General features: G+C 62.8%; 1 protein-coding gene across 1 annotated transcript; it reads left to right on the forward strand.

The window, feature by feature from the left end:
* Window positions 1-7,515: 7,515 nt before the first annotated feature.
* ELFN2 (extracellular leucine rich repeat and fibronectin type III domain containing 2) lies at window positions 7,516-10,274 on the forward strand. The gene has a single exon (XM_058568414.1). The coding sequence runs from the start codon at window positions 7,812-7,814 to the stop codon at window positions 10,254-10,256; it is 2,445 nt and encodes an 814-aa protein (XP_058424397.1). The 5' UTR covers window positions 7,516-7,811; the 3' UTR covers window positions 10,257-10,274.
* The last annotated feature ends 1,324 nt before the right edge of the window (window positions 10,275-11,598 follow it).

The raw sequence follows: 11,598 nt of genomic DNA on the forward strand, positions 1-11,598 counted from the left end.
AGTTCACAGAGGGCTTTGGGGTGGCCCGGTAAACCAGAGAGGCACGTGCACAGCTGTTCTCCCCCGAACAGATGAGGAAACTGAGGCCCAGAGGGGTAAGGCTCTGACTTGCCCAAGGTCGCACCGTGAACCAGCCATCAACGTGTCATAACACCCTGTGACACTGCATACTGGCCCAAGCCCTTCTCTGGCCAAGGTCGCTGGGCTTGGAGGATGAGTGCCTAGTATACTGAGGCCTCGAAAACCCAATTAAGCCCCCATAACTGTCAGCCGTCGCTGTTGATGTGGGGTCTTATTAAGCTCTTTGAGGTAAGTTGGAAGCTCAGTGAAGGCAGGGCGTACCTGTCTGCTACAGTGCCCGGCATGTGGTAGGTGTGCAGTAAATATGTGCAGGCGTGTAAGGAACATGGCTGAGTGTGCAGCTGGTGGGACAGCGTGCCCCTCCTGCCCCAGGGGTGAGCTGTGGGCCTGGTGCCCGTTGCCCCGTGACATGGATACAAATGCAGCGCAGGATGGCACAGAGCCGGGAGCGGGTGCCGAGGTATCAAGGGGCAGAAGCCAGCTCCCCCGAGATGTGGAGCAGCTGGCACAAGGGCTGAGACTAACAAGACGTGATAGAATGGGGTGGACGGAAACCCGGCACCTCGGGTGAAATGCAGATGGATGCTGCCCAGAGCTGCCCGAGGACGTTCTGAGGGCATCGGGCTTGCCTGGCAGGATGTCTGAAGGCCCTCGGGTTTGGGTGACATCTAGCACAGGTGGAGGAGACGAGGCTGGCGCACACTCATGCTGCTCTAACAGGAGCGTGGTGCCAAACCAGGGGAGGCAGAGGGCCTCTGGTGCCGGTCACTGCTCAGACCACGTGGGCACTGGTGCTCCGCTCCAGGTGACACATTTTAGGATTGACAGCAAGCATGACCCGGGGCAGCTGGACCCGAGGGTGGGGGACTTGACGCTGTGTGTAGGAAGAGCAGGGGAGGATGTGAGGCTGTTAGCCTGGATAAGCGGATTGCAGATAACAGATCAGCAGATATCGGAGGGGCCTTTGAGGGGGGCTGCTGGCCTTGTTCTCAGGGACTCCAGACGGCACTGGGACCAGTGAACAGAGGCCCAAGGAGCCAGGTTTGGCTTTGAAACAGAAGAAATTTCTAACAATCAGAGCTGCTCAAGAAGGTAATAAGTAGCCTCAGACAGATGCTGAGATCCCTGTCACGGGGGGTATGCAAGTTGGGAGATGTCACCTCTGCAGGATTCTGGAAAGTCTGGTAGTTCTAAGAGCTCAGGCCAGCCCAGGTTCCTGGCTGTGTGGTCTTGGGCAAATCACTGCACCTCTCTGAGCCTCAGTTTCTTCATCTGTAAAATGATCATGAGGGGGGTCGTGAGGCTGAAAGGAAGGCTCAGACATTTTCTGCACACTGTGAGCACCCAGCCAGCAGTGGGCCCTCCCTCTTGATATTTCACATCCTGACTGAGTGGAGTTAGGGACTCCAGATCTCCTTCTGTCCCCTGTCCCTGTCCCTGAGCTCTCATCTACACATCACGTTCTGATGCTGCTACATGCATCTGCTATGTGCCTGACCCTGCTCTAGGCATGGGGGTTACAGCTGTGAACGAGATAAAGCCTGCTTTGATTTCATGATGGAGCGGGGATGATAATAAAGAACTAAATGATGCCTGATATTGTTGAGTGCTCTGAGGGGACCAAAGCCAGGGTTGAGTGACCAGTGAGTTATCTCAGGTTTGGTGTCAGGGAAGAGAGGGGTTGGGGGGAGCAGCTGGGCAGAGACCTGAATGAAGCAAGGGAGTGGCTTGTGCAGATACTGGGGGAAAGCATTCCAGGCAGAGAATAGCACGCGCAAAGGCCCTGAGGTGGGAGTGTGCCTGGGGGTTTGAGGAGCATAGCTGGCCTGGAACCAGTACTTCCTGGTTGATGGAGAAATTGAAGTTTCTCTCGGCTTGTGGACAGTCCACGCTTGCACACTTTCCTGTTGTGGGAGAGGTGCTTACACAAGGGGCAGGAAACCCACCAGACAGTCCATGAATGTCCAGTCCCTGCCGTGGGCCCAGCTTTTCAGAGGAAGCTGGGGAAGGAGAGAGCCTTAGTTTTCTTATCTGTAGAATGAAGCTAACAGCACCAGTCATGCAGGGTTGATACAAGATTCAAGGAACAAAAAAATGTCAGACACCAACGAGCCACTGGGTAAGGGATAGCTATGAGTGAGGAGACTGCAGCCCAGAGAGGTTAATGAATGTGCCTTATGTCACACAGCTCAGCATTCAATCCCAGGACCCTTTGCCTCCGACATCCATGCTTTTTTCTCTCTGCCCTGCAGCTGGGGCTCACTGCATCTGAAATCCACACAGTAGTTCAGTGTCGAAGGTATAATTACCCATTTTACAGACAAGGAACCGAGGCCCAGAGCAGCCTGCCCAAGGAACTGGTGAGGTAGAGGCAGTGACAGGATCCGGTGTCCGGCCCCCAGGGGGTGGCAGGCATTGTCACAGACGACAGAGTGGTAGGAACCCATCTCTGGGACCCCTGGCCTAGCGCCATGTTTCCAGCAGAGAGAGGGGAGGCGGCCGCCCACCCTGCGAGTTCAGGCTGGGCCCCAGGAGTCCTCAGTCCTCCTAATCCTGGGTAATGGCATCGACACGGACAGTGACAATGGCATCTCTGGGAGCCTTGGCCAGCCTGGCCCAGGGAGGCGCTGGTGCCAGGACTTATCAGCTGCTGCATATGACATTTCCCGGCTGAGCCTCACGTCCCTGCTCCTGGGAGGCCGGGACACGACTGTGCCTCCCCTACTTGCTCCCCCACTCGCTCCCCCACCCCACCACTGTCCCCACCAGCATCCCCGCGGGAGCAGGAGCCCGAGGTGGTGCATTCGCCGGGCCTCCTGCCCCGTGCAGAGCGTTATCTGTCTCCACCATGTCCTGGGGTTTTGTGGGAGCCCTGGGAGATGGGTGGCACTCACCATGCCATGCAGATGGAGAAACTGAGGTTCAGAGAGGGCCTGCAGCTTGCCCAAGGTCTCAGAGCTGGGCAGCCCCATGTCTTCCCTGCTGACCCCCCACTCCCCCGTACCCCATCCCGTCCCCCCTCAGCCGCGGGTCACTCAGGCAGAGCTCACCCTGTCCATCCTCTCACCCAGCCCAGGGAGGGGGAGGCTGACGAGGGGGCCCGTGTTGGGCCAGTCAGCACCCCGAGGGGATTCGAGGTTGCCAGGTCAGGATCTGTCATGGCCACCCTGGGTCTTGAGCTTGACCTGTCACCAGCTGAACATGTCCCTTCCCCAGTCCTGGCCTCAGTTTCCCCTCTGAGAAGGGCTGGGATTGGGCTGAGCAAGGGCTCCTCGTCCTCCTAGCTCTGAAGCTCTAGGATGCTGGGTCCATAGACAGGCCCGGAACCTCATGGCACCTGGAGGAGAAGGTCACAGAAACCAACAGGGTGCACCGGTGACTTCTGGGGAGAGTGGCATGCTGAGGCCCAGAGTGGGGAGGCGTTTGCCCAGAGTGACTCAGACATTCTGTGGCCATGCCGGCTCTGGACTGGTACCCCACCTCAGCCCTGCCCCTCAGACCTGTCAGATCTCACGGGCTCTTCTCCCTCCTCTTCTTCCAAGGGTGTCCCCATGAGAGGGGACATCATACAGTGTGCAGCCAGCAAGACTGGGGGCCCGCCCCAAGATCCCTCGACAGCACGCTGCCCCCAGCTTTGCTATGTTCCTTCTCTCCGGGGTGGAGGGAGAGAGAGAGGGACCTTGGAGAGTTGCTGGTGGGCACTTTGGGCCTGCCCCCTGCTCTGGCCAGAGGTCACTCATTCCAGCCACACCTGTGTGGGGAGGGGACCCTCAGGCCAGGACAGCCAGGAGCACTGCTCTCTGCGCCGTGACCCACAGCCCGCCTCCCTGCACGGCCACACCCTCCCAGGTTTCGCACCATTTAGGCCCTGGGCAGAAAAGGCGTCTGCTTCCTGCCCCTTCCCCCTCCCTCTGGCCCAGTGCTCATCTGTCTCCCTGGCCCCTGGGTGGGTGGGCGGGGTGAGCACCAGGCGCTGTGCCCCCCCCCCCATATCTGTCATCTCGCCGTGCTTCCCTGCTGATCAGAGCCTCCATCTCAGACGCGCTCTCTCCGTTTCTCTCTCTTCCTCTGTCTCTCCCTGCTCGGCTGTCTCCTTATTTTTGCTTTTCCGTCCTTCTCGGTCCTGGCCTCCTGTCTGCAGCTCGCTCACCTCCTTCCTTTCTCCCAGCGCCCCCGCCGTGCGTAGGGGGTGGGGCCCTGTTCCTCCCACTCGTGTGTGCTGGGGGAGCACCGTCGCAGCAGCGGGGGACGGCCCTGACCCTCGGGACCCTCAGCCCCAGGCCTGAGACAACCGAGGCGGCACCCCCTCCCCCCGCCTTGAGTGGGTGCGCAGCTGGGCAGGGGGCCGAGTGCTGCTGTCAGCGCCTTCGTGGCCTCACCGTCCCCCCTGCTGGCTGCATCAGGCCTTGACAGTGGGGGGGGGGGCAGGCAGCCCAGGGAAGGGGACAGGGCAGCTGAGGCACATGGGACAGGGTGACGGGGAACCGCCCTCAGTCTGAGTCACGGACAGGGTAGGGGTAGCTGGGCCCCAGCCCCAGCCGTCTTGGAGGCCAGGAGCAGTGGGGGAGAGGGCCACAGGCAGGGTCACCTTGAGGGCTCAGGACAGCTCAGAGTGGCTGGGGTGGGGGGCACGGGGGGCCTCTGCCCACCCAGGACTGTTTGGGAAGGGAAGAGATGGGACAGGACGAGCCCCGCCCCTAACCCTGGGCCCCTCTCCTACTCCCCTCCCCTCCCCCTCAGCCTCCTCACATCCCCTCTGTGGCCTGGGATTTCAGGAGGCTCCAGCCAGCTCAGCTTGCCTGACACCCCCGGGCCTGGCTGTGGGGGTGCTGGTCTGAGCAACTCTGATCTGAGTCGGGGGGCACCCTGTGTGGCTGAAGTTGCACGTATGCACACATACTCATGTACACATGCATGTGGAACACCTGCTTAATGAAACATGTGGACACAGGCAGGTGTTATGCGTTCCCGAGGTGCCCCCCCACGCATCCCCTCCCACCCCTCCACACAGGCCCGTGTTCACTCGAGATAGCTGGCCACGCGTGCACACGTCCTGTGCACACGGGCATACGCGTGCACACATGCCTGCCTGCGTCTCCATCTGCTTGTGCACTTGAGCGCTCCCCGGCACCAGCGCTCGGAGCCAGCGCACACTTGTGCGTACACCTGCACACAGATGCGCTCCCCGACATCCCCAGACATGCCCAGACGTCCCCACCCCCCAGCGGGAGGAGCTGCAGGGGCAAGGTTCTCTGACACGGCCACTCAACCTCCTCCAGCACAACCTTGCTGCCTGTGGGGGCGGAAACTGAGGCCCCGAGATGGGGATGGCTGGCCCGGGGTCCCCTAGGAGCCAGCGGTCAGCCAGATGGGAGCCCACGTCTCCCGACTCCGGCCCTGAGTCTGCATGGCGCTGCCAAGGACAGGAATGCTCTCTGCTGGCTGGGTCCCCCTTCCTGCCCAGCTGCCTCCTGGGGGCCCCTAAGCCCCTCTCAGGCCCCTCAGCCCAAGCTGGCCCCACAGGGGACGGGGAGGTGTGAGGCCACCTCGCCTGGGGGTCCGGATCATCACAGCCTCTGGGGCCACGTAAGCCTTTTATGTGAAGGGTCATCTGGATGCCCTGTCCACCTGCCACCTCAACGAAACTGCCTGCCTGGACTCCTTCGGGGACTTTCCGCTCTCGCTCGCCTTTCCTCTGTTCCAGCCCTCTGGGGCTCAGGGCTGTAAATTGGTTTTGCTTTAACAGCAAAGGTTTACATTTTTTTTTTTTTCCCCAAAGTGCTCTCTTTCCTGGAGTTTCCCAGTAGGAGGAGCAGGAGGCAGAGGGGGCTCTTGTGAACAGTCTCTGGCTCTCTATCCAAACATGGATTTCTCTGGCCCTATCTTCACATCCTTGGTCACTGCCCAGGGTGGAGGGAGGGAGCACAGGGCTCTTTCCTCCGTCTAGAGAGCATGGGGTGGGAGCTGGAGCCCCACCTGGCTGAGGGGCTGTGTCCGGCTTGCTGGGTGACCAGGGCAAGTCTCCCCTGGGCTGGGGCTCACTTTCCCCACTTGGATCACGAGGCTCTGCGGGCTGTGAGCCCTGCGCCACCAACGCTGCCCCTCTGCATTCTGGGCACGGACAGCACAGCTCACCTTCCTCCCCCATCAGATGGGCAGGCAGGGACCTGTGCCCGCTTTATAGATGTGGAAACAGACTCAGAGATGGTGTGCTCCCTCCGGCTAATCAGGCCGGGTGGATGGGGCTCCTGGCCTCCTGACTCCTGGTGCCTCAGGACCTTGAGCCTGGGCCAGGTTGTGCTGTGTGACTTGGGGCAAGTCCCTGCCTCTCTGGGCCCCTGACTCTCCAGCTACGGAGTGGATGTGGGGCTTCACTTACACTATTCAGAGGCCTCTGGCTTCTTTGGCTGCCTGAGCCCCCCTTCCCACCTCGAGGATCAGGGCCTATAATGGAAACCACTTTGGGGAAGTGATACTGGAGGTGTCTGGCTTCCACACTCCCCCCCTCTCTTTCCCTTGGCTCTGCTCCTGCCTGTAGGATGAGCTCTCCCTGTGCCCTCCCACTGCGCGGGACCCCAGCCTCTGCATCCCCCTGCCTGGGGGCCCACAGCCTCGCTGCTCTGCTCCCCTCCCCCATGGAAGCTGAGACAAGGGGATTATTTTTGGAACAAGAGCAGTTACACAACAAATGAGTGATTTATCTTGGGGTGTGGAGGAGAGGAGGCATTTTGCTGGGCATCTTCAGTCTTTATCTGGATTGGAGGGTGCCCACCCGGGTACGTGGCCATGTGTGTACAAGCCCATTTGTCATGCTCAAGACTGTAGGGGTGTGTGTGCACCTATGTGTGCATGCTTTGTAGTTCTGTCTCCTGTGGGGACATGTAGGTCTTTGTGTGGGCAGGTGGACGAGTGTGGACATGAGTGTGCTGGGCGTGTGTGTGTGTGTGTGTGTGTGTGTGTGAGGGTGTATGTGCACCTGAGCTGTTACTCTCTGGGCTCCTGTCTCTGCCCACTGTCCTCAGACTCTGTCCTCCTCCTCCTTGCCCCGCCTTGTTTGGTTCTTCAGTCCCCCTCCTTCTAAGCCCCCACCCCCTCCTCCTCTCTTGCCACCACCCCCCTCCCTTCTCTTATGTAACAGAGGCCCTAGAGTGCTGCTGGCACGGGGACCCCCCCCCCAGAAGGGTGCAGAAGGGACTGGGGGCCTGCACTGGAGCTTCGAGGGACGCTCTGAGCCTCCACACTGATCTGTCACCCCTCTCGGTGCTGCCTTTCAGGAACCAGGTGACAGATGGGTCTCTTCCTTCCTGCCCCCGTCTCTCGCGCTCCCCCTCAGAGCTCCACTCTCCGGCCTCCGGTGGGAATCTTCTGAAGTTCTGAGCCCAGAACCCCAGGAGGAAGAGGAGGAGGAGGAGGAAGTTGGGCCCTGAGAACCTCTGCACCTTCCCAGCGGGAGAGCAGCAACGCGGGGCCGCAGGCTGTGGGGCCCGCCGCCCCCCTGGCCCCGGTCTGGCCACGGTGCCCAGCGCCTGCTGGTAGTGCCCCCGAAGGCCCCCGGCCGTTGGCTCTGGCCGTGCCTGCCTCACCTGGGGACCCCGGCTTGGGGGTCGCCCCCAAGATGGTGGCATCCCCAGGGAGGACTGTGCTGCCAGCCCCAGCCTCTGGCCGCTAGGCCCCCCGTGCCCCGGCCCCTCACCCCCAGCCCGGCCCGCGAGGGGGCCGCGGCCGGCGCCATGCTGCGCCTGGGGCTGTGCGCGGCCGCACTGCTGTGCGTGTGCCGGCCGGGCGCCGTGCGCGCCGACTGCTGGCTCATCGAGGGCGACAAGGGGTACGTGTGGCTGGCCATCTGCAGCCAGAACCAGCCGCCCTACGAGACCATCCCGCAGCACATCAACAGCACGGTGCACGACCTGCGCCTCAACGAGAACAAGCTCAAGGCCGTGCTCTACTCCTCGCTCAACCGCTTCGGGAACCTCACCGACCTCAACCTCACCAAGAACGAGATCTCCTACATCGAGGACGGCGCCTTCCTGGGCCAGTCGAGCCTGCAGGTGCTGCAGCTGGGCTACAACAAGCTCAGCAACCTGACGGAGGGCATGCTGCGCGGCATGGGCCGCCTGCAGTTCCTTTTCGTGCAGCACAACCTCATCGAGCTGGTGACGCCCGCCGCCTTCTCCGAGTGCCCGAGCCTCATCAGCATCGACCTGTCCTCCAACCGCCTCAGCCGCCTCGACGGCGCCACCTTCGCCAGCCTGGCCAGCCTCATGGTGTGCGAGCTGGCGGGCAACCCCTTCAACTGCGAGTGCGACCTCTTCGGCTTCCTCGCCTGGCTGGTGATCTTCAACAACGTCACCAAGAACTACGACCGCCTGCAGTGCGAGTCGCCCCGCGAGTTCGCCGGCTACCCGCTGCTGGTGCCCCGGCCCTACCACAGCCTCAACGCCATCACCGTGCTCCAGGCCAAGTGTCGCAACGGCTCGCTGCCCGCCCGGCCCGCGAGCCACCCCACGCCCTACTCCACCGACGCCCAGAGGGAGCCCGACGAGAACTCGGGCTTCAACCCGGACGAGATTCTTTCGGTGGAGCCGCCGGCCTCGTCCACCACGGATGCGTCGGCGGGGCCCGCCATCAAGCTGCACCACGTGACCTTCACCTCGGCCACCCTGGTGGTCATCATCCCACACCCCTACAGCAAGATGTACGTCCTGGTCCAGTACAATAACAGCTACTTCTCCGACGTCATGACGCTCAAGAACAAGAAGGAGATCGTCACGCTCGACAAGCTGCGTGCGCACACCGAGTACACCTTCTGCGTGACCTCGCTGCGCAACAGCCGCCGCTTCAACCACACCTGTCTGACCTTCACCACGCGGGACCCAGTCCCCGGGGACCTGGCGCCCAGCACCTCCACCACCACCCACTACATCATGACCATCCTGGGCTGCCTCTTCGGCATGGTCATCGTGCTGGGCGCCGTCTACTACTGCCTGCGCAAGCGGCGCCTGCAGGAGGAGAAGCAGAAGTCCGTCAAGGTGAAGAAGACCATTCTGGAGATGCGCTACGGGGCCGACGTGGATGCCGGCTCTGTCGTCCACGCTGCCCAGAAGCTGGGCGAGCCCCCCGTGCTGCCCGTGTCTCGCATGTCCTCCATCCCCTCCATGATCGGGGAGAAGTTGCCCGCTTCCAAGGGGCTGGAGGCCGGGCTGGACACGCCCAAGGTGGCCACCAAGGGCAACTACATCGAGGTGCGCACCGGCACGGGTGGGGACGGCCTGGCGCGGCCGGAGGATGACCTCCCGGGCCTGGAGAACGGCCAGGGCTCGGCCGCGGAGATCTCCACCATCGCCAAAGAGGTAGACAAGGTCAACCAGATCATTAACAACTGCATCGATGCCCTCAAGCTGGACTCGGCCTCTTTCCTGGGGGGTGGCAGTGGCGGCGGGGACCCAGAGCTGGCCTTCGAGTGCCAGTCCCTCCCCACAGCCGCCAGTGCCTCCTCGGCCGCCGCCCCCGGGGCGCTGGAGCGGCCCAGCTTCCTCTCGCCCCCCTACAAGGAGAGCTCCCACCACCCGCTCCAGCGCCAGCTGAGCGCCGACGCCGCCGTGGCCCGCAAGACCTGCAGCGTCTCGTCCAGCGGCTCCATCAAGAGCGCCAAGGTCTTCAGCCTGGACGTGCCCGACCACCCGGCCGCCGCGGGGCTGGCCAAGGGCGACTCCAAGTACATCGAGAAGGGCAGCCCTCTCAACAGCCCGCTGGACCGGCTCCCGCTGGTGCCGGCGGGCGGCGGGGGCGGCGTCCACCACCTGGAGGTGAAGCCCGCCTACCACTGCAGCGAGCACCGGCACAGCTTCCCGGCCCTGTACTACGAGGAGGGCGCCGACAGCCTGAGCCAGCGCGTGTCCTTCCTCAAGCCGCTGACCCGCTCCAAGCGGGACTCCGCCTACTCGCAGCTCTCCCCCAGACACTACTACTCGGGGTACTCCTCCAGCCCTGAGTACTCCTCCGAGAGCACGCACAAGATCTGGGAGCGCTTCCGGCCCTACAAGAAGCACCCCCGCGAGGAGGTGTACATGGCCGCCGGCCACGCCCTGCGCAAGAAGGTCCAGTTCGCCAAGGACGAGGACCTGCACGACATCCTCGATTACTGGAAGGGGGTCTCGGCCCAGCAAAAGCTGTGACCCTCTCCTCCCCGGTGAGGTCGGAGGGGGCGGGCGGGGGCGCGTGGGGCAGGGCCCGGGCGGCCGGGCGGGGCGCGCTGGGGGCCGAGGCCGAGGAGTGGACGCACACGCACACCCGCACGCACGCACCCACGCACACACCTGACCACCACCTGACTGTGAACAACTACCACCCAACAATAACGGACAGGAAAACAGAGACACGTTCTCCTTAAAGTTTACACACTGATACCGAAACCAGTCGTCTTTACTGTGCTGCCCAGGGACTCTGCTGGGGTGTGCGGGGCTCGGGCGCGGGGGCTGGGAGGAAGCCAAAGGAGGGTGTGGGGTCTCGGGCTCTGGGACTAGGGGCAAAGGAGCCTGGGGCAAGAGAGAGACTGAAGCCCCTCTGGGGCAGGGAGAGGGTCCCCCCAGCTGGGGAACAGGTCACTTGGAGATGAAGCACCAGACCGAGACTGGGCATCCTTTCCCCTTTATGGATGGGGAAACTAAGGCCCAGAGAGAGGAAGTGATAACCCCAGGGTCACACAGCAGGTTACAGTCAGTCTCCCAACTTCCCAGCCCAGTGCCATCCCCCGCCCACAGTGGCTCCCCCAGGACCCTCCACCCTCGGTGCACCTACCACCCCTTTCCAGAGCTGTGGTCTCCTGGGGCCAAGGGACTTAACTCCGGCGGGTGCTTTTCCTTTCTAGAAAGCCTCATGGCCACACCCCCAGTGCAGGGAGCTGTGATTCATCATGTGGGGGTCCTTCGCCCCCACGCCAGCACCCACGAGAGGTGGGGGTCCTGCTGACAGGAGAGAAGCCGAGGCATGGGGACATTCCACCAGTCCCCTTCAAGTGTCTTCCAAGTAGCCTGGGAGCTGCTGACGGGGTCCAAGGAGAGCGGCTGGGCCAGGCCCCCTGCCTCTCAGGTGCAGGCCCCCACGCCCTGGGCCCCAGCCTCTCTGGGCCTCCAGGACCCCTGCTCCTCCCAGAAGGGCAGTGGTGAACTGTGATGCCCGGGGGCAGCGGGGAGGCGGGGTGTGATGGGGGCCTTCCTGCCTGTGCCCCTACGTCCTGGCCTCCCACCCGCCTGACCCCTTCATGGGCCCCCCGGGGCAGCATCTCGCCTGCCCAGAGGAAGGAGGGCTTTACCCCGCAACCCCTCTTGGTTACCCATCCCTGCCCCACCCCCTGGCCTGAGGGGCTCCCATGTTTCCATGGGAATGGCCACTCCCCCCTTGCTGACCCCCACCCAACATCGAACAAAGCACAAACAGTGAGCACCCCCCTGCTGGGGGGGAGCAGGCAGTTCTGGGGCCCCTCCCCCTCCCTGGCCAGCCTCTGTTGCCATGGCAACC

This window comes from Diceros bicornis, chromosome 25 (assembly GCF_020826845.1).
Source record: "Diceros bicornis minor isolate mBicDic1 chromosome 25, mDicBic1.mat.cur, whole genome shotgun sequence".
NCBI classification, from domain to species: domain Eukaryota; kingdom Metazoa; phylum Chordata; class Mammalia; order Perissodactyla; family Rhinocerotidae; genus Diceros; species Diceros bicornis.

Coding starts and splice junctions, on each gene's coding strand:
- ELFN2 (XM_058568414.1), top strand. CDS start 7,812: ATGCTGCGCCTGGGGCTGTGCGCGGCCGCACTGCTGTGCGTGTGCCGG.